The sequence below is a fragment of the Falco naumanni genome, chromosome 12 (genome assembly GCF_017639655.2).
Source record: "Falco naumanni isolate bFalNau1 chromosome 12, bFalNau1.pat, whole genome shotgun sequence".
Lineage (NCBI taxonomy): Eukaryota > Metazoa > Chordata > Aves > Falconiformes > Falconidae > Falco > Falco naumanni.
The window spans coordinates 21,355,520-21,379,101 of record NC_054065.1 but is presented as its reverse complement, the minus strand read 5'-3'; the positions used below and the strand labels follow the sequence as shown (position 1 = coordinate 21,379,101).

At 42.1% G+C, this 23,582-nt stretch overlaps 1 protein-coding gene across 10 annotated transcripts in view; it reads right to left on the bottom strand.

The window, feature by feature from the left end:
* Positions 1–23,582, bottom strand: part of TRERF1 (transcriptional regulating factor 1) — a 100,627-nt gene that overhangs the window by 13,244 nt on the left and 63,801 nt on the right. For 5 of the 10 annotated variants that reach the window (XM_040612088.1, XM_040612090.1, XM_040612087.1 and 2 more), the window contains 5 exons: positions 15,541–15,638; positions 5,817–7,471; positions 5,152–5,201; positions 4,262–4,412; positions 3,079–3,327 (listed from right to left, as the gene is read on the bottom strand). In XM_040612088.1, the coding sequence (XP_040468022.1) occupies positions 3,079–3,327; positions 4,262–4,412; positions 5,152–5,201; positions 5,817–7,199 (1,833 nt within the window). In that variant the 5' untranslated portion in view covers positions 7,200–7,471; positions 15,541–15,638. Of the gene's footprint in view, positions 1–3,078; positions 3,328–4,261; positions 4,413–5,151; positions 5,202–5,816; positions 7,472–15,529; positions 15,639–23,582 lie in introns of all 10 variants that reach the window. The other 5 variants (XM_040612092.1, XM_040612091.1, XM_040612089.1 and 2 more) reach the window with 5 other exon arrangements.

Here is a 23,582-nt window from a genome sequence, read left to right as displayed (position 1 = left end):
ACCCAGTCACAGTTTATTAAAAACTTTATATGAAATATTTTCCAATACATTTATTTTGTTTGACTACGAAGGACACAAGCACAGCGAAATTACTGCAGTACTCAGCAGCAGGATAGGAAGAAAAATGTAATAAATTCAAATTCTTTGCCTCTTATCACTACATTCCCATCAGCTTGAGTACAGTCCAGCTGCAACGAATCTTGAACTTAACTCTCTCCTCTTCCCTTGGAAGAAAAAGGCTAGTAGATGACCACCTGGGAAATGAACACACTGTAACATGCCTAGAATTCTACAATTTGAATGCTAAAAATCATTTAGCAATAAATCCCTACAGTCCACAGAACAATGAGGCACAGAATTTGTGCCAGTGTGGAATCTGTGGATTTCTGGAGGGTGAGGTGGGAAGAACCAGGTTCTCAGGTTGTGCTTTAAGAACACACAGAAGCTGGTAGATGAACACAGTATTTATTAAATATACTGTTTTCAGTTGTCCAGATTGTAGATCCTCTTTAGGATAAACTTGGAAAGCAGAATAAATTTTTTCACAGACAGGGTTACTCCAGAATGTCTGCATCATCTGGTAAATTCTACTACTACATAAAGTAAATAACTACAATGTATGTTTAGACAACATACATCTTTACACCATGGGTGGTTCTTGAGAATCACATTCACCCAATAAAAATCATGTTAAAGGAGCATTAGCACTGTCACCCTTTATCCCTTATGTTAATATGTTCCAGCTTGTGGAAATGTTTTTGATTACAGAGGTCCTGTCCTCTCTGTTAGATCATGGCTGTATCCTCTCCAACAGCTGTTGACATTCTGTCTCCAAAAAAAATTAAATTTTGGAAGAGTTTTTCTTTTGCAGGACAAAATGCAGCTTTACAGAGAATTTGGCTGATAACGGACACTCAGAACAGTGAAAGGGTGAGGGTTACCTATAATCACAGACATAGTCCATCACGATGGTGAACATTTAGTGTTCAAAAAGGAGAAAAGGGATAAAACCCTTAACTCAAGGGAAAAAAACCACCAAAACAAACCAACATCTAAAAAAAACCCCAGCAGGCCAGATCCCAGTCTTTGATTAAGGGCTCATTTTGTTTTGCTCTTTAAAGGTGAAAGAGCTGATACTCCTTTCTCACTAATGTAAAGCAAACTAATCAACCAAGACAGCATCTCAGAAGTCCTACACACCACCACCTCCTGTGCTACCTCACCTACAGCATACCTGAGCCTCAGCGCGGTTATGCCAACACTGCTTTCGAAAACGACCACATTGAATATTAAGGGAGATAGTGATGTCCATGGGCTCTCAATGCAGAATCCCCTCAACACTTTTCTGAAGCTCCAGGAACTGGTTCCCATTATCCAAGACTGAAGGCATCCTTGTGAGCCCTGCTGCCACACCTTGATAAATCCACTCTGGGTAGATCCTGATGGACCTCCCTTGACCGCTGGCTTCAGCTCGCTGAACTACAGCCTTGCTGAACATTTAGTTTTCTTCTGTTGTTTAATTGTACTGATTCTATGAGCTTTGTGGGAGCTTTTCTGGACAGCTCAAAGCACCATATAAATAAATGCAACACAGCTCCATTTTTTTTTTTGGTATTTAAAAAAAAAAGTCTCCAATGGCATAATCTCCTCACAGAGGAAGATGGAATTGTAGATCTTTTGATCTTCGAACATTTCCAATACTACTGCTTATATAAAAGATAGGATCCAGAGAGGAAACTGCATGAGTTTAGTTTGCTTGGGCAATAACAAAGACTGCAAGCATGATTTTGAGTGAATGAATGTGCATTTAGCCAAACACTGGCAGATTTAATCACAGTCACTTTACATACGTTGCAGAAATACACAAGCCCAAGCCACCTACTCTGATGTCTCTAGAGAAGATCTCCCACTCAGAGCTCAAGGATTCAGAAAAGACTGTCCCTTTTCTCTCCAGAAACTAGAAATAGAAAAGAAAAACTGTACTGCTGAGTTAGAAGCTAAGTATTGTGAAACGCCGGCTTCCACAGTGAAGTGGAAGTTTATGTGTAAAACCTCTTTCTAAAAGGAAAAGAGTAAAATATTTTACTTTTTAAAATACTACATATTTAAAATTAGTGTTTATGAGTGAAGGGTCGGGAGAGGGGTGATAAATACATGAATATTATAAGGAGTCACCCATGATGGTATATGCTGTCCTCTTGTTTGGCCATCAGCCTCACGAGAAGAAGGAAAGAAAAAAAAAATCACAAGAGTATTTCTCTGCATTATACAGATAATACCATACAGTAGTTATACTCCCCAGTAATCTCTTATCATGGTGTAGCCTGCAAGCATGGATTTGAAGGAACAAGCAGCATCTATTCCTACACTGGTATGTGAAATAAATACTGCTTCCTCCAAGACTCTTTCAAGAAAACAATAAAGAGCATTCTCATGTGTCATTCAAGTATTCATCAATTCCTCATGCTGCCTGACAATTTCAGTTTTACGATTGAAATAAAAGCACTAAGCATAGCTATTTCTCCTATATCAGAATTCCCCGTGATTAACTCTTAGATCTGATGCATGCAAAGAGAAAGGGGAAAATGACTTCATTGCAAAACTCTGAGTCGGCAAGCTTCATACTGGCTTAGAGCACACACTGTAAGCAGGCACTGCACAGTGCTCTCCCATCCTTGGCTGAAATGAGAAGCACATATATCTGACTTTAAAAAACAGAAAGAAATAAACCTGCTGAATTTAAGCAATAACAGGAAAACAAAGCAGCCTGAAAAGGAAAAGACAATAACAGCAAAAAGATACTAAATCCCTTTGTTCTAGTGGGATAAGAATATCACATTCCAATTTCAAATGATTTATTTTCAGCTGATGTCTTGATTCCCCAAGCAAAGGGAAAATTAGTATTTTCAAATGACTGAGGAAGAAATTCTATGATGCCACAAGCCTTTTTTGTTTACTAGGCATCGTTAAGATTCCAGAAAATATTCTAAAATACAGACATTTCAGCAAGTAGCAGCACTATAAGCAAAGGGATTTAACAAGCACAGCACAGTTAGTGGCAAGATATGCAGCACTCACAGAGGATGAGCAGGGGTTGGCCACTTTTGGACTGCACGGTGGAGAGTAAGTCATCTTCACGAGAACGGGCATCTCATCATCTGACACAGAGTTGGCAGGCTTGTCTTTGACTGTGGCAGTGCTGGCAGAGGGCTGCGTGCTGGGCTCAGGTGACAGAAGCTTTACAGGGACAGACACTGGCATGACGATGGGCGCGAGGCTATCCCCCTCTTTTGGCAGCGGCTGCTGTGGTGGTTTCTCTCCTTCATCCTGTACAGACAATTAAAGGCTTTCAGCCCGAGTGAGAGAGGGCTACTTCTGGATCGATACACCACGCAATGTATGCACCGTGGCTGAAAATAAGTGGCCAGGGTTACAAAACACACAACAGCGCTGCTTCCTGGACTCTTTATTCACCTTGAATGAAGTTGGCAGATTACTTATGACTCCTACATAGGATTCAGCCTCAGTGATAAACAAACACATTAAACATCTTTACAAGGTAACTTGCAGGAGGGGATATAAACACGTGCTCTTTTTATCACTATAAAGGCAGAACTCTCCATCACCCACCAAAAAAAAGATACAGATGGTGTAACTGATAGCTCTTTGCCTTCCCGTGGTATTCCCCATTAGGACAGAATTTCTAAAATACCAGGACAGAGAAAGACTGTCTGGCAGGGCAAGTTATTTTTATGCAGAACAATTCAAACCCACATTTTTGGTTTGGTATTTGTTAATACCTGCAGAACTAAAACACTTGGGAAGAAAGCTGTCAAAGACTCAACAATCCTGCTCCTTCAACTAAAGCCTGGGAAGGATTCCAATAAACATCCCTTAGTCATCCAAGTAGCCCAAATGAAAATTAGGAAGACTTGATGTTTCTGATATTTATAATATAATAAACATGAGGGGAAAATAATTCAGACCCTCTTGACACAACTTTGTAGAGTGTTTTTGTAATGTGCAGAGAAACAGAGAGGTACAAACGCTGTCCTGTCTTCTGCCACTGCCTCTGACTTCGAAGCAAGACTTCTGGCCTACAAACTGGCACAATCATGTGCATTTCTACTCACGGAGGGTATGACATAACAAAACAGCGCTGAGAAGAACAAGTTTTGACAGCAAAGCAAAGCATGGCAAAGCAAGCAAATATCAACATGGAAAGGAGAGCGCCAAATACTGAAGTAAACCAGACTGCTACCTGTTTGAAGTTAGGAGATGCTCTTACTCCTCCGTGTGACCTCATGTGACCATTTAGAGCAGGCAAACTCTTAAACTCCTTCAAGCATATTGAACACATTAGCTTGTTCTTCACATCAGCTCTCTCAGGAAGTGTTTCTCTGTTCTGGCCACTATTTTTATTTTCATTTTTTTATAGCATGGAACAGAAGAAGAGACATTAATTTGGCACATTCCCTTTGTTGCAGAGGAAGCTTTTTAGTCAAGGAAATCAAAATTTTACAGCTAGATGGTTACGAAACCACAAGTAAGCACTGGGTGAGTACTGTGGAATATGTGGGCAATAACCTAGATCAGCTGCTCCCAAGATGAGGAGAAAGGAAGTTTTGAGTAGGACACATCAAAGCATGGCCCTCTGTATAGAAAAGTCTGAGAACCCACAAGATCTATCATGACAGACCGACATTTCTCCACTCATGACAGCAGTTAACAAGTGCTTGGACCCAATGCGCCTACTTATGGTAGACAACTGTGCCGGAGGACACCTCAGCCCTTCAGAGGCAAGGCCTTAAGAAAAACAGAGATACAAATCCAAACCACACATCATCCCTTCTCTTACAAATGCAAGATTGAGAGCAAACCGCTCCCCTGCTTTTGCGTTTTCTTTGGTTCCTTTTTTTTTTTCCTCTCCTTTCTTTCTTTTTTGAAAGACAATGCATTTATTTCATTTTATTGATGGGGGGGGATGGTGAAAAAAAATCACACAAACTTAAATCCTAAAAGCTAAAGATGTTTCTAGAAGAGCAACGACTCTTACCTACCCAGAGTACATTCCCCTCCCTCTAAGCTGCAGCACTCCTTTGTATTTCTCATATTTAAATTAAAAAGACAAAAGAAATTTTTTAAAAATACCTTTGTTCTGGGGACAACGGCTGCCGTCTGCCATCTGACAGTTGCACCTGCTATCAAAGGAGGAAGAGGGGAAGAGGAGAAAAAAGAAAATAATTTTTCAGGAAATATTAATGCGTAAATGAAGGTCCTCACAGGATTATGTTTGCGTTTTGCATATGATTTCACTAATATTAAAAGCCTCTGAACTGAACGCCTTACATGTCTCTACCAAATCAGTCCTCTGTGAGTGTAATAGTGTAAGTTCTCCTCCACTCACCTGTTTGCCGTTTTGAAACCTTTGCTCTGACCCAGGTATTACTTTTGGAAACAGGGAGTTGACTAACTCTTCCTGAACAATCAAGCCCTCAGGTGTTGAAAAATTAGCAAAAGCACTTTATTGTAACTGGGCCCCTCCTCCCCAGACACCAAGACAGAATTTCCCAAAGACTCCCGTGAGGGAAGCAGCAGCCCCACAGCAGCAGCAGCCCTGTGCTGTCGCCAGCCTGGCCCCAAACCAACCCAGCAAGGCAGACCTAAGTCTACTAATGCAGTTCCCCAAAACATCCCAGTGATGCCCATCACTCACATCCCAACCTCCCTGCTCTTCTGCAACAGTTTCGTTTCCACACCTTGCTACTCTTCTGCAAAACAAGTTCAGCTGAGCACGGACCTAAAATCCTGCCTACCTGAGGCCACGTGGTGCTGGGTGAGTCTTGCTGAGAGCTTTTGTTGTTCAGATGAACTCCCGAGGGTAGCAAAAGAGTTCGATGAGGAACAGCATTACCTACAGAATTAATTTCCTGCCGTGTGGGATCCTCTGTGGTCTCTGGTGGAGTGAGGCCAACATGGGAGTTCAGAGATGTCACTCTGCTTTCACTCGGGTATTGCTTCTGCTGATCTTGCTGCTGCTGCAGTAAACTCTGTGGGTACAAGTGCCTGTACTGTTCATGGGGATCCTGGTAGCAATACTGAGGCACTGCTCCCAACTGGATAAGCTGCACAGGATGACCAGGATCCTGAGAGTACTGGTGTGGTTCATGCATAGTCTTTGGATCTGGTTCCCTGTGATACGGAGGAAGCGGCAATTGCATCTGTTGCTGCTGTTGCTGTAACTGCTGCATAACAGGTTGCGTTTGGTAATACTGAGCTATTTGCATTGGACACTGCCGCTGCTGCTGCTGCCGAGTTGGCTGTTGCTGCTGCTGCTGGATCTCCTGTATCGAGAGCCGCTGATGTCCCTGCTGTGGCTGAGCATAGTACTGAGTCTGCTGCAAGTGCTGCATCTGTTGCGGTAAGAGCTGCTGGGACTGCATTTGTTGAATGTGCGTCTGTCCTTGCTGAAACGCAGAATGCATCTGCATTTGTGATAAATGCTGCTGGTAGTCGTAGTACAACTGTTGGTGCTGCATGACTTGCATTTGTTGCTTTTGCTGTGTGCTTGCAAAATTCTGGTGTGTCTGCTGTGGCACCGGTTGGTATCTTTGTACACTGGAAGTTACAGGCTGTTGCTCAACTGCTGGCTTCTGGGACAGCAGCTGCCTGAGCGCACTGTCACCGGAATTATCCACCATTGAAGACTCGGTGTGCAAAACCTGAGCCATGTTGTTGACTTGAATTCTCAGATTTTGGTTAGCAAATACTTGTGTAAAGGAGTCCAATTTATGCAGGACCCCACTGGTAATTTTTTGCGATCTATTTTCACTGGGTTGAGAGTAAGAATATTGGTATCCATCATGGGACTCCCCCTGCCCAAGGGGGCTCCACATAGCGCTTTGATTATTCAAATTGTTCCTCACTGGGACATGGTTTCCTGAGCCAGAATGTGTCCAACTGGTTTGTCTAGATGTATCCACTGACCCAAGACTTTTTGAACCTACAGGCAAAGCTATACTGTCTCTTGAATCTTGGGGAAACTGGGGGGAGAGAGGGGATGCCTGGGGAACATCCATAACAGATGTCCCATAGCTATGATTTAGAGATGGAAGGGAGTTCATTTGGTGTTGTTGGTAGTACAAGTTCTCATTGCTGTTGGCAGTATGGTTAGTTTTATACAATTCCTGGTCCCCCATTTTTGGTCACTTCTGTTCCAAACTTACAGGCACACGAACCATTGAAATCTCTATGAACCCTGAGATAGCTGAGTGAGGGGGAAGGGAGGGGAGGGGAAAAGAAGCTAGAATTACTTATAATTCAGCATGTCCATGTGCATCACAAGGACTTAAGATTGCCTCCAGTCTGTCAGTAATTCCAATCTCGGACTTGACGTTGCTTCACATCTTCAATAAATGAACCAAAGCACAAATCCTACACAGATCAATAGATTCAGTGTGCCAGACACCTGCTGAGTAAGAGAAAGACAAGGTAAGTGCTGGCTCTGCATAAACTGTTGCTGTTATTGCCTCAAAAGCAACTGTAAAATCTCCTAGTTGGAAATATATAATCAGATGCAAAATTGTAGCAGCTGGGTTATTCCAGAGCAGTTAGATTACTTCATCTCATCCCATTATCCTGCCTCTTCTCTAGTGTTCTGATAAAATCATTTTGCAAACTAATAAAGGCTAATTCTTCAAAACTGTTTTTTCCTCTAAAGTACCTGAACATTCAAGCAGTTTTAGCTGGCCACATACTGCGCTCTCATGACTAGTTTTAGCCAAAGTGTTGACTATCAAACCAAGTCACCTTCCTAGAGTTACAGCCTTCTTGTCAGAAGAAACATGCCCATTTCATAACACAAAATCAAGTAGTATAGACACCACAGATGCCTCCACAAAGGCCTGAAAAAGCAGGTAAAAGAAAACCACGGCTCTGAACAAAGCTGACCGTATTCAGATATCAGCATCTAACAGGACATACAGAAAAGTTAACTGCAATCTGGGATTTGCACAGAGTTTTCCACAGCTTCTCACAGATTCCAGGATATCTACACGAGGTATCCACTGGTGGTATGAAAATAAAGAGTCACTGAAGAATAAGATGCCACAATAATGTCCATTGCTGTGACAATATAAAAAAAAAAAAAATAAAAAAAAATCACAAGCATAGTTACTCAGCTGCATCTATGCACATAGATTTGTTTGCTACATCTGTGTGAAATGTGATTAATGCTAAGACTAAACCAGTCCACGGAAATTTTTCTGATCACTCACCTTACATCAGGAGCTCTGAACTCCAACTTGTATTCTAACCTCTTACCCTTCCTTCTTTGCCCTGCACTATTAACACACTAATTTATACCGAATGCAACCCTTTGTCATTTGTCATTTTCACTATATAAACTGTAATTCAGACTAACACTTTACAGATGTCTGTACTGTTTTTGATGAATAAAACAAAATACATCGGCACATTACAGGGTTGTTTTACTATTCCACAGTATGAAGCAATCACCGTGTCTACAAAGACACACACACACAGAGGTACAATATGCCTGCACACACAGAAATACATTTCCACATAAAAGTTGATTCTGAACTTTAACAAGAGCATAAAAATATTAAACCATAACCTTAACTCTGCCTCCTTCACATCTGCCTTTCCAAACGCAATGCTTTCCACCACAGACTCCTGTGTACCGATAGCCTTACCTTTTCAAACTTAGGAGAATCCTTCATCTAGAGGGATAAATATAAAGTCACTGATGGAGAAAATTTTAACCATTGCCAGATGCATATTAACGAGGTCTGTGCTAGCAACAGCAAATAAGGGTAATACATAGCTGCAGGCAGAAAAAAAACCCTTTTCCGTTCTAGCATAATGTATGACAGAAAACGATAGCTCCCAATGAGGAGGGCTTTCAGTGCGTACAGTTTTTGTGTAAACCATCTGCAGCCATTAGCATGTAACATTTTCACGTGACAAATAATGGCTGAGAATAATTGCAAGTTTATTTCCCCTTTCCAGAAATATACATTGCTTCACAGTTTCTCTGAACACACTCCCTTCCAGATTTTTATAGATGCACAATTAAAAAAAAGATAGGAGTCAACAATGAATGGTCAGGCTGCCAACAAGATTTTTCAGCCACAATCCAACTTCAAAGACTTCCTATTAAAAATTATGAAGGGAAACTAAACAAAGCCTCCACAAAACATTCAAAGGGCATAAAAAAGAAACACTGTGCAATATTTCACACTGAAAGGCCATAAACTTTTAGAGGAAGAGAGGGATCCTGCACAGGACTACGCATCTCCTTATGCCTGCCAAGTTAAGAAAGCTCGGCTGAGGTGCTCTAAATGCATCTTCCCATGAAAACAGGGCACTATTGGATCTGTCAATACACCTTTTGTATAGGAGGTATGCCCCATTTCACCTATTAACAGCACTGTAATTTACACCAACTTCCTTGGTTTTGGCCCTTCTTTTTGAAGTTTGAAGTGACAAGTATTAGTCAAAGGACAAGAAATAACTGTATTACAAACCAGTGAGAGAGAAAGTAAGTGTCTCCAGGAGACAATTACAAAATTGAAAGAATTTCAGGAGTAAGAACTTATTCTTAAGGCAGCAAACAACATGATTTTGGTATAAAAATTAATCAAGCAGCTAGCCAGGCCCCTGACCCCCTAACTCCTCCCACAGGCAGAAGCTCCATGGTGGCACAGCCAGTTTTGTGGTCACCAGAGAAAATGTCAGCCCTCAGGCATACACCAAATTCCACTTATTGCACCCTTTCAGGGGATGGGGGGGGGGAATTACCTGTCACAATTCTCAGGGTACTGGAAAACAGTCAAGGTGGTTTTATATCAGAATTATTAGCAGAAATGTCTCTCCCCCACTTCTCTCTCAGTAGGGAAGAAAATAAAGAAAAAAGGGGAAAGTAAAGAAAAGAAAAAAAAAAAAAAAAAAGACAAATGCTTATAGAAAATTTCCCCTCCAGCATCCTCAACTCCCCTCCAGTTCAGGAGTTTGGACATGCTGCTGTCTGTTACGTAGATTACGGAATTATCACAGTCAGAGAAACATTTCTAAATATCTTCAAAAAATTGTAATGGAATACTGTATTAAAATACCAATCAAGTCACAAAAGGACTGAAAACTTCAGTCATTATGAGACTCACATTTGAAAAAATCTGCATTGTTTTAAACCACGCAATCCTCTCCCTCCCCCTCAAAAAAAGAAAAAAAGAAAGATGAAAACATTCCTTTCAAAAGCATCATTGATCTGGAGGGAGAAAAGTGCAAATGTTTAAAAAGCACTGTTATTCTACCTTCAGGTAACACAGAAAAAAGCCCAGAAATGCACACTGATAAAAGCATAATCATTAATAAACCAGTCCCTTAGATACCAGATTATTTTTTTTAGTACTTGAATGGGCTTAAATTCAAGGGCTTGATGCTGTATACACTGAGCATTTGCCATCAGCTTTAACAAAACGCTAACAGTATACATTTCTTGTTGGATTAAAATCTAAAAATATTTCAGTCTGTACACGACATCATTAAAGCTTATAGGGGCACCAAAGTTAGTCGCTGGCCAACTGAGAAGCCAGTGGCAGCATACTGAACAATTTCCTATTTCTTCCAATGATACGAAGAAAAGAGTGCTTTTTCTCCTTTTTGTTTATCTCTCATGCCTAAACACCCATCACTGTAATTTATCATAGCAACAGCTCTAACTACTAAATGGTTAAATCAAACAACTAAAAGCAGCAGGAGTTTTAAAGCAACAATGGTTCTGCAGTTCTGCGTTTCTTCTCTTCCCAAGTCATTTATGCTACTTAACCTATTACATTTCTGACATTACAGATATATCCCCATTATGCAATCATTACAAAGAAACATGAAAACAAATGCAGAAGGACAGAAACATTTCTGTAGACTGCCTAGAAAGAGAAATACCCTACTTAAGTTTATGGATGGAATCTGGACTCAAACTAATGGGAGTTAATTGATTTCAACAGAGACAAGGTTTTGCTTGAACTCTTTTCTCATAATTTCAGTGTGGTCCCCTGCAACTTGCACAACCCCATTCTCCAGACTAAAAGCCAGAGAACATGCCAAGCTGGCTGAAATGCCTTTACACACTCCAACTGCATCCCTCTTCAAACACAAGAACTGTAAGGCAATACAAGTAGTAGTCTCTCCTGGAAGCTTGCCGTAACTTAATACTGGTAAACATGAAATAGAAGAATATTCCAACATTATCAGTCTTCAGTAAAAGGGATCTGATCTTCCTCCTTCATAAGCTATTTCACTGGAGAGTCAGAAGAACTTAGAGAAGACGACAGGCAGTGAAATATCAAGGAAATGGCAGTTATAGCAAAAAACCCCTCCCAGCTCCCATCACACACCACAGAAGTTGAAACCTGCAGAATTTTTCAAGTAAACAACAGATCAAGCCACAGTCACAATGTCAAACTGTCTGAATCCACATAAATTTCAGAACAAGACATCTTCTCCAAGTCAGCCAGTGCATGAAAGCTGGGCTGGGTATGCTGCAAAACCAGGACTGAATGGCAGCCAGTGCCAGTTTCAGAACCGAGCTGATGGAGAGGGGTGACAAAAGACTGTAGGAGAGCAGAGCTAATGAGTCTCCAGGAAGGAGACTCATTAAAAGGCCATAAAGTTATTGTAGCAGCGATGTAAGCCATCTCAGTAGGTTGCATGGCTGCGTATCAAAAGGGAATTGGATCCTATGGTCTGTCCAACTTCACGTTTTTCAGCTGTCATTTCAAGCAAAAATCTACATGCTTTTACAGATTATTGACTAATTAGTCTGAAAAAAAAAGACAACTGCCTAAGATGGCAGATACAAGAGATTTCCATGTTCAAACAGCTTCTGCAGGGCAGAGCACCTGCAGCTACTCACAAGCAACAGTATCAGCACATGTTGATTCACTGGGGCACCATCCCTCCTCATGACCTTCCCTCCAGGACAGCAACAAGTTAGTTAAAGGAAGTTTAACCACCACCCTTAGCAGTCTAAACTGCTTTTTTCTAACACTTAACTCAAGGCATGCCTGCTTACAGAAATGTGTCATTGCCGTGCGTTCTCCCGACACTGCAGGTATGCTTTAATCATGCCTTACTGCCCTTCAGTCACACAGGCTGAAACAAGGCTTTCTCAAGTGTCTTTCAATTCTTTTCCCCACACTTTGCTTCAATAGAAACAAAACAGTATTTATCTTACTCAACTTTTAGCCTTTTTTATGAGCATGTTTTTATTGGCCTGTTTTGTTATTCAGAACTGTGAGATCTTCTGCTAAGCTATTTTCCAAAATCAAGAGAGCCATCATTCACATCATCTTGCTCTCTGATTTCCTTTAGGACAGGAATATACAGCAGTTCCTTCCCTGACAGCCTCTGTTCTGCCAACGCTGATGCTACCTCCAGCCACTGCCACACAGGCTGATTATAATCCAGCCTTTAAGCAACAGCACAGACAGGCACGATCTTCAGCTGGGCACTACCAAGGTACAGCCACCGAGAACCCGCCAAGAAGAGTAGCTTTAAAGACCATGGAGGGTGCTACCTAAGAACAGATGCGCCTGCACTACTCAAACCCAGCTCTGAGGAGCAAAGCTGGCACTACCCCTGCATCTTCAGATGCAATGACTGCAGTAATGCTGGATGGCTGAGAAGCACAGAATTGGAAGACACATATTTCAGAGACCCCTGTGCTCTTGCAGGCTGTTTAGATACCAGGTTTGCCTCCATAACTCTTTGTGTAGCCACAGTTGAAGCCCCAGCTCCCCTCCTTTTTTTTTTTTTTTTTGGCACAGGAAATATGCACATGAAAAAAAGCAGCACAGGACTAAAACAGAATGAATAATTTCTAACACCAAGCAAGGCAGCTAAGTGAACTAGCAGAGAGAAAAGGGAAAGGGGGCTGAGAAGACAACTCAAAGGTCTACCTTTTTAAAAAAAAAAAATTACAGAAACCCTGAAGACATCTGATATACAAATAAAGAGAGGCAGAGACTGAAAACAAGGGTCAAAAGGTATCAGGATCATGGCTATTTAGGTTAGAACAAACACCGAAATAGCTACAGAAAATGACTGCTGGTCCTTGAAATCCATATTGCTATCTCAAGGAGAAATGCTTACAGGGCTGAAAACCTTTTCACCCCAATCCTCGACTCAACTGCTCATATGTTTTCTACTACACTTTGATTTTGGCTTTCTCTGAATAGCAGACATCTCAAATCCACACCCATATCTGCATACAAACCTCAAGGTTGGCATTATTAGGCAAAACCAACAGCAACAACATACCCACTTCAGTATATGAGAACACAAGCAAATAAATAATTGCAGAAGTTAAAAGAGGATGGCAAGGAAGCAAAGTATTTAGCACGCTGATTTTATAGCAAGCATAGTGAGAAAGCTATACACGCTTGGAAGGGGAAAACCAGATTAGCTACGTTTTAATATTAATGCTGGTAATTCTTCAACAGTTGCACAAATCCTTCAAAAATTATCATTCCCTTTGCAGCTGAGCTCCTTCTGCAGTGCAGTTGGAAAGGCTGCTGAGTCTCATGTGGCTGCTCATTTAAGCTGTTCCCATTTCCACTCTTTAAGAGAGCCTAGAATGTCCTAATTCAGTTTAATAAAGAACACATTGGACTTGGGGGAGGGGAGAGGAACGACAGCATTGGGAGGGGAACCAAGCAATTTCTCTACTTCAATGATGTTTAAAAAAAGGCAACAAAAACAACAGCAAAACCAACAGTTGATCATCTAAGGAAAGCCTCTAGAAAAGGGGGAGGAGAAAGGAAGACAAACAAGCAGAAACATTTGCCTCTCCTTTTGATCTAAGTAGAAAATGCATTCTGAGGCACTGGTAATCTAATGAAAACTTTCTTTCCCCAAAACTAACAGAACTCTGGTTATTCAAGAAGAGGAGGCTAATTTCTAAATAAAGCCATTAACTCAATTTAGTTCAATCGAGATTCAGTTCCATGAGTCCCAAAGAAATGAAGAAGGTTGCTTCAACAAATCTGATTATCTTTGCTGGCAGTGAATTGGCATTACAGTTTTGAGGTACTTTGAAGGGTTCTGAGAACTGTGTATGAAGCAGCTATCACATTACTCCATAAAAATACCAAATATAAAATGATGTGGTCTCCTCACAATACTGATTAAAAATAAAAATAAAATAAAAACCTTGACTAAGGCCAGAAGGGCACATGAATTGTATATTCCATGACTAAACAACTAAAAAGAGCGTACGGGAGACAGCTTAAAGAGGCTGATCATCTGTGATAAACACAATGATTTTTTTAAATATTCACCAATATATTACTGCATATTTGATCAAGGCTAAAGCTGCCTATGAATCTTGATTTGAAATCTCTTCAGCCAATCTGGGTTTACTGACTGCTTAGATGAAAAAAACTGTAACACCTTCCGCTGAGTCCTACATCAAGGGCGATACTCACAAATGCTTCCTGGAAAATAAACATGCCCTATTATCAAAATTGCCCTCAACTTTATATTTTAGTTTACTTCTATTACTGAACTGAGTGACTTGTTTTTCTCCAGCAAGATCCCAGTTCCGCCGACATGACAAGACCTGGCATGAAGATCTTGGGACAGAGACGTTAGACCTTGCCCATTTACTTTATGTTGCTGTGTTACAACCTCTGGTCTCTGCTGTTGATTTGGGGGAGGAGGGGAATTTTTTGTGCCTTTCCCCTCAAACATCAATCCATCAGCTATTGTTGTGACCACAGCCACGTTTTAGGATAAGGTGAGCATCCTTCTAATGCACTGAATCAGTTTCTTCCTGACCTCTGTTTATACTCTGAAGCTTGTAATGCGATTGCCTTTTTCTGTAACTGTAAATGCTGTGTAACAGTCAGAGAACATATGCTAGGATTTGCAAAAACAGGCAAGAAGGAAACATCCCAAGACAGATAAACAATTAAAAAAACAAGGCAGAAGTAGCAGTATGCGGAAAATAGCATATGGCAATGCTTTCAGTTGAGAAGGAACAGCTATTTGGAGCCCAGTGTCTCCCCCAAAGGACACAGCTTTCAGAAATGCTGCTGCACAATCCTCCAAGAAGTCAGTCCCTCTCAAATACCTCTTGTTGGTACTTTTGCAACAAAGCCAAACAAAATCCAGTGGCTATGCAGAGCTGACCATCATAGATTTTTTTGTGTTTGGTTTTTTTTTAATTAAGATAATGTCCACTTTGCTTGTATGGGACAATATAGCTGAGGTAGTCCTTTAAAAAAACATTTGTATGTGTGGGGATCTCCTGTGTCATACATATTGTAGGTACATAAAATGATGTTTTACAGGACAAAGCCAACACACAACTAGTCATATCTGAGAAGTCCATCAATAAAGCCACAGAGACTCAAAAGCCTAAATTTTGGAAGACAGTCAAAAAGCATTCAGCCTCATTAAACAAGCCAGCCTCATAGAAAGTGGACATACGATGCTGCAACATTACCTGAACATTACCTGATTTTTGAGGATTTGTGAGACTCCTGTATCTTGCTGTGCTGTCTTTGCCATAACATTTCATGCTGCTTTCATTCTGTGATCTCAAAATCATGTATCTAAACATAAATCAAGAGAATGGAAATTAGTTTTTCCCCCCACCACAATTATCTTATGAAATACCACCACCTTGCCCCAAACCACAAGCAGATCTGCAAGAATAAACTTCCTATTGTATCATAACCAAATCCCAACTTCTATTCAATATAGTAAATCCACGCTTTGTTCTTCAAGTCACTATTGCAGAGGACACCTATCAGCACTATAACCCCCTTGAAGAACCTCTTTCCTACACCAACAGTGAGAGATTGCTTCATTATCAAATCTCTGGGATTGATACATCCACGGTCCATCCTTCAAATTACAGACTGAAATACAAGTAAATTACTCTTTTGTTCTTAACTCAGCTTGGCATTTAGTGCAAAACGAGGAACGGGTTATGTTGACGCAATAAATAAAACAAGATGGTGCCTCTACTGAAGAGACTGTAAAGATTTCACAGCATCTTATGCTGCTTTGACAAAACCCAAAGACAGCCTGGGTGCTCTCACAGAAAAATTTGCTGGCCCAGAGCACGCAACCTACATGACGAGCATCACACAAACAAGAGAAGGTACAGCAGTCAGGGAGGGAGGGATTCATGGAAGTCAAAGGTGCGGGAGATACAATCAGGCTGTCACCCAGTGCAGAAGAGATATCTAGACAAGGCATCCTAAATGATTTAAATGAAAACAAAGCATTTGTTTTTGTAGGTGCTGCTGCCAAGACAGCTTTTAGGGAGGGCCCTGAAAATTCAAGGGTGTTAAGAGAGCTGGCCAACATCATCGCAAAGCCACTCTCCATAAGCTTTAAGAATCATGTAGATCGGCAGACATCCCAGAAGACTGAAAGAAGGCTAATGTCACCCCCCACCTGCAACAAGTGCTTAAAGGGTGATCCAGGAAATTATAGGCACATCAGTCTTACTTCAGTCCCTGGGAAAGTTATGGAACGAATCCTCCTGGGGGCTATCAGAAGCCAAATGAAGCACGTGACTGGGAAAAGCCGGCACAGCTTCACCAAGGGCAAATGGTGCTTGACAAACCCGATAGCCTTCTACAACAAAGCGGCCTGCTCGGCTGACGTGAAGTGAGCAATGGACACTGTCTACCTGGATTTCTCCACAGCCTCCTCCCAGAGAAACCAGTGCATTACAGTCTAGACAAGTGGTCTGCGGTGGGTAGGGGTTGGCTGACGGGCCGCACCAAGGGCGGTGGTAAGTGGCTCCTATCCAAACTGGCAACCTGTCACAAGGGGGGTTGCCCAAGGATCAACGCTGGGTCCAATGCTCTTTAATATCTTCAGAAGCGATCTGGATGATGGGATCAAGTGTACCCTGACAAAGTTTGCCAGTGATACCAAACTGAGTGGGGAGATGGATGCTTTGGAAGGGAGACCCACCCTGCAGGAACACCTGAATAGGCTGGAAAACTGGGTTAACAAGAACCTCATGAAGTTCAAAGGAAAATGTAAGGTCTTGCACCTGGGAAAACATAATGCACGAGTGCAGCACAAGCTGCAATCTACCCAGCTGGGGAGCAGCTCTGAGGGTCTTGGTGAACAACAAGCTCAACAGGAGTGAACAGTGTACTGCTGCAGCAAAGAAAGCCAACAGGATGCTGGGTTGCATCAACAAGGGCATCACCAGCAGAAATAAAGTCGTCATTATCCCACTCAGCACCTGTTAGGCCACACCTGGAATAGTGTGCTCAGTTTTGCTCCCCACTATACAGTGAAGATGACATAGGCTGGAAAGGGTCCAGAGAAAGGCCACAAAAAGCGTGCTCTATGAGGAAAGGCTGAGAGAACTGGGTTTGCTCAGCCTTGAGAAGAGAAGGCTTAGGGGCAACATTATCACCATGTTCTAGTATTTAAAGGGTGGCTACAATGAAGATGGAGACTCTCTGTTTTCAGGGGGTCACATGAAAGAGACGAAGGGTAATATTTACAAGTTATTCCTGGGGAGATTCCCATTGGACAGGAGTACAAAGTTTTTCAGCGTGAGAACAATCAGCCATTGGAATAATCTCTCCAGGGAAGCGATGGACTCCCCAGCATTGGACACTTAAGATTCAGCTGACAGGGTGCTGGGCCATCTTGTCTAGACCATGCTTTTGCCAAGAAAGGTGGGACCAGATGATCCTTGAGGTCCCTTCCAACACAGTGTTCTATGACTCTATGAAACAAGCCTGGAAGCTTAGGGTGCAGTCCATAGCTCACCTGCATCAACAGGAAACTCTTCATTTGCATCGAGCCCTATCAGGTTTGGGGAAGTCATTCCAGGCTTAAGAAGAAACTGTATAAATGCCTGCTTGTGGAAGAAGGGCACAGATAACCTCAGTGACCTCGATCAGCACTCTCCTTCTCTCACCTTCATCCTAGGTTCACTTGTTAAAATTCTTTTAAAATCTCCGATAATAGGTCCCAAGCATCGTGACACTACTGCATATAGCAAGAAGCCGTCTCACAAGTCCAGCAGTTCCTTGCACAGAACAAACAAGTGCCCTCCCTTAGCTCACCAGCAAGATGAGGGAGATGAACCCAAGCAGCTCCCTCGCCCTGCCCAGTGCCAGCCTCCGCTCCCCCCAAATCCACGGGAAACAGACAGGTCCACAGCACAATCCAGACACCAACCTACTCCACCAAAACGTGCACCACGAGAGACAGCAGAGCTCCTTACAAAGCCTGACATGCCCAGAATGTCTTTCTTCAACAGAACACCTCCGCTGATGGTAAACGCTAGTAGCATTGCACAGGGACACACGGATTTTCTTATATCCAGGTGAGCTTTTGTTTACAACACTGCGTTGAGTCCCAGTAACAAAAACCCGTGTGCATTCACATCTTGCTACAAATGTAAGCTGAAATGCTACAAACATCCCCAAAAGCAAATCCTTTGTTAGCTGCTTGCATCCTATCAGCTGGCGGCTTTCCTCAGCAAATCCCATGAATTTACCTCTTCATTGAAATAAAGACAGGTTTCAATAAAACATTTAACACCTTGAAGTCTGTAACAGGCATATTGGATCTGACAACTGGCAGGGGAACACCATCGCTTTCTGTTTGTAACAGGAAATACTCAGAGACACAGGGAAAACCCGAGGTTAATGTCAGTGGAGCCAAACAAGAAAATGTGGAGGGGTTTTGCCCCAGTTTAACACACCTGTTTAGAATCTGCCAAGATGTTTAAATTTAATTAAAAAAAAAAAAAAACAAAACAAAACAAACAACAAACTGCTATATCATGAGCAGTGACCAAGTCTCTGTATAGTTTTGCTTTCTTTTTTATTTATCCACCTGCTCTGGAACAACAAACACTAGTATTAAACCTAAAAACACCAAACTATTCTGCAGGCAAACCATCCCTTACAGCTTTCTACAGAGGCTAGGCTGATCAACACTAGGAAAAACAACAACAGGAACGCCCAGGAAAACCCTTTCCTGTTTTTCTTAGTTGTTTTGGTTACTTTTCCCACTACACCACCACCACCATCAGAGCTACAATACCACCTATATGCAGTTGTGTGTAAACTAGCAAATACATGCAAAGTTCTCATACGTAATACTATAGTTAAAGAATAAAACTTTGGGCCTTTTAGAGCTGGAGACAGTGAACTGATGGCTGATAACCACAAAACCAGTCCCAATGTAATTAATGCTGGACTAAACATTGCAAAAAAGTACAGAAAATTCACAAATGGGGTTTTAATTCCATTCATTAAACTTTCATCAGCATCTCATTTCTTGATGTTTAGATTAAAAAGCAATCTAACTCTATATTCCTTTGCCATATTCTTCAGTTTTGCTGCCATCCCAGCTCCTAGATTTTTTTAATATAACCAAAGCACAGTAAGGAGAAGCCGAGAAGTGAATCCTATGGCAACATTTACAAATTAAGAGCTAAGTCAGAGATCAGCTATCCCATACACACAATATAAATTTTCGTTCTTCTCTCTTCATTAGGATTGATGACACTGCTGGAAAATAAGGAGCACATAATACCTTTTATGGGAACGTAAAGCACAGACGAATTAGCAGAGAGAGAGTGCAGCTAAATCAATTTCTCATCTCAAGATAGTAATGGAGGCAATTTCTTGAACTTTACTATGCTTGTAACGTATCGATCAGCAAAGCTTCACGCTGAAAGTTAAACTAGGTATTTTTCCAGGAATAAAATGGAGGATGGCGGTAAAATTCTAGGCAACACACCAAAGCCTGGGGATTTTGTCCAGCCACGTTGCACTTCAAAAACTCAAAGTTTCCACCTACCTGCAAGTTACCACAACACGCAAGAGGAAGATTTCTAGATGAAGGCGGAATTAGTCCTGCAGGAACCTTCGCAGAGCAGATTTAGGGAGAAGCAGAAAGACACAGTGCTGCTCCAGAAGCAATGGCACAAACGCCGGTACAGGCTGCGGCAGCAGCCTGGGGGCTGCATTTCTGTTGCCACACTTCAGCTGCCCTTGGCTGCCGGTCGCTGTGAAGAGCCATTTCCCAGAGGTCTTCCAGCCTCCGCTGTGGCTACACCATGCCCTGAGATGCATATCCCCTTCCTGAACTTCTCCTACAGCTCTGAGGCCTAACAGCACGTTAGGACAAGGAGAACATTTGCCTTGGCCACCTGATTGCCATGGAGAGCTACAGCACCAAGGAAAGGCCACGCACATGCTCCACAGGTCGGTCAAGCGTGCCTGGCACAGGCTGCGTGCTTCCAGAGGGAACCCACTGCTGCGTGGCAGATTTTAGATATGAAAAGAAAAACAGAGATCAAAGATGAGGATATATATATCCCCCAGTGAAGGACAGTGAAATGCTGGACATATAACCATCTGGAATAGCTATATTTAATTCAATGGGATAGACTTTTTCATCATTTGACATTAAGAACTCAAGTGTGAAGACTGGGAACTCATATTCCTATAGATGTATGACCATCAGACCACCATAATATAATTCTGAGAGAGTTAAAAAAAGTTTTTTGGGATTTCTCTTTTCTTGCCCAGTGGCTGCCTGTCTACCTAACCATACAAGAACACTGGCTGATAAACTTGCTGTGAAATTAATAAGCCCCACCTACTTTAAATCAATGAAACACTTTGATTTCTCCCCTGTATTTGTCATTACTTCTATTCCAACAAGGGTGACTGAGAGCATCCTGTTATCTAAATTGGTTGGTCATGATTAAACCGTATTCAATTATTTTTGGAGCAGAAAAGGGGAAAGTAAGCCACCTTAAGACAAGAAACATAAGAACAGCAACAGAATACATGTATTAAACAAGCAACACCAACAAAGACTGTAATATCAACTGACAAAACCAGGAACAAAAAAGTTGATAGTACCAGAACCATCATCATCAATCCAATCATGTTATCATCACTTTGGTTCACTCACACAACTACATCAGAGCAGTTTCTCCCCATACGCTGGAAGTCCTCTCAACCATCAACTTCATGATTTTGTAGCCCTTCCCTAATCAATGCTCAGCTTTCTGGTTGCACCTTCCTTGAACTGTAGGAATTTAAATTCTCTTCTAAGGACAGGATGCTTCATGCACGCAAAATTATTTTTATGTGCTCATCTTTGAAATGTTTCAGGAATACTGTATGACATTTATTCCCAGAGAAAATCTAGACAAACAGTGCATCTTACAGATGAGACGCTATGGCACAGATAGGTTGCGAATTCCAAAATCTCTTAGTTTTTCACGTGTAGAGTCCAACACTTCAGATAGCAGGTACTGTACAACACTAAATCATGTTTAAAGTGGTTTTGACTCAAGCTGCTGGTCAGATGCCTACTACTCACACAAAACCAAGGAGTGTTCACAATAAAAGAGACCACCACAGGCATAACTGGTGACTACCCAGATGCTGTGGGCGACTGCATCAGGGGGCTGCTCTGCAGCACTGGCCAGAATATAATCCGGTTCCCTCAGGCAGGGCCTTAGATTGTCCCACTCAGAAGAAAATACTCTTTTTTGCAATTCCTTCCATCTTTCATTATGAAACTGCAAACAAGCACAACAAAGGAATCGGGGATTCAACACAGCCTCCCTCTACAGGAGTTTAATTTCTCTTCACAGCAAATTCATCACATGCACCAAGGTGGACAGGAGTTTTGTTTGAGAAGAAAAAATATAAAAGCAGCTTACAGTTTTCTCATGAAGCGCATTTACGTAAAACAAGGCTAAAATGGAGTTATAAAAAGCATACTTGCCTTCTGCTGTTTAATCTGAAAGAGGCTGGCTTAATATCTTACCTGTGTAGTGTAATTTAAAAAGGATATTCCATTACATAGTATTGCCTAAAACCTGGAATGGTTCTTCTGTCAGTCTCATACAGCCCCTACACAGACCAGTCAAGTTGAATGAAGTAGAATTATGGCAGTGACAGGCTGTCACCCACAAGGGGAAGGCATGCTAGCATGATGCTCATCTGAGTTGGAGAGGTATTTGCCAATGGCAGAACCTCAGATACACTCTGACAATCTTGTCTCCATCCCCACCCTGCAAGCAAGCATGTGGGGTAGGCAAAGGTTTGCCTGCCCATTCCTTGAACTCCTGCGCTCATCTGCCCCTTTCCTTTCCCTTCTCTCCCTAAGCCAGCGCCTTCTCCACAACCGATTCCCTTTCCAAGGTACGTTTTCTTCTCTGTCATGCCAGGGGTCACTCCTCTGGTACCTAACCAATCTCCTTCCCCTCCTTTCCCTCTGCCTCTACTCAGCTCTCTTCCCTCAGGTCCACAACCTACACCTCCCACCACACAACTATTTCTTGGTTCCTCTTTACTGAATTCAGACAGCATCCATGCAGCAAGAGCTTGACAGCTCCAGAGCTGCCTGAGAAACCATCATCTTCCCCTTCACGGCTCTCACATACTCATTCCATGCTCGTCTCCTGAGAAGGCCACTGGACACTCACTCCCGATCTCCTTCATGACATTCATCATTTTTATGGGTCTCCTCCATGTCAAGCTCTTTCCAGACTGAGGACTCCTGGTGGCAATTTGTTATCCCGTACTTTGGATTTTTCCTCTTTACATTTTCTGGACCGGGGGGAGCAGAGATGGAAGACAGTGAGGACCAGAGCTGCACATGATATTGAAGACAGGGGAGCACCACGCACTTACACAGCGACAATTTTATGCTTTCTGTTCCATTTTCTGTTCTTTCATTAACACGTACCGACACTTGCTTTACTCATCATTACACTGCCATTTTTACAGGATGACCACGAAGTCTCCTTCAAGAGCAGTAACACCTGGTGCAGCACCCATCAGGGCATACACCGCGTTGTGACCCCCGCCGCCTCCTCCTCCCACATGCATTGCTTTTGTTTATCTACAAGCTATTTCCTCTGACATTTTATCATCCAGCCTTTCAGTACAAGGAGTTCTCCTGCAATGCATTTCAGCCAGCCCTTCTTGTCGTTATTCTTAATATGCAAAGCCTACACTCTTGCAAAATTTCAGATCCTTACTTTAAACTATGAGGTGACTGAAATTGTTCAAACAAAATCATCGCCAAAAATGACATCAATAAACAGCCCTGTTTCCTTGAAAAAAACCCTCAAACTATTCTTTCCCTTTGCAAAATTACTGGAAAACAGCCACTCCCCTAAATCAAATTCCCCAATCACTAAAATAAAAAAGAAAGGCTTCAAGCAGGCACTCCCCATAATGAGCTTTAGCCTTAATTGTTCCAGTTCGGCAGAGCTGAGAGCACTTCACAGGAAGATCTTCTGTCAAGAGCCCGACAACCCAATGCTTAGACCTCTCATGCCATACCAACATGCCATCCCTGCCCCAAGAAGATGGAGCAGGAGCTCCACAGCTCACCGAACAGCACTGCCAGGCCAAAAAAAACCCCAACCAACTGACCCCAAACAAATCAGCAGGCAAACCTAAGTCTAACAGCTACTGCTTGGCTCCAGATCTTCTGTGCAGAAGGTAGGAGGGGGGAAA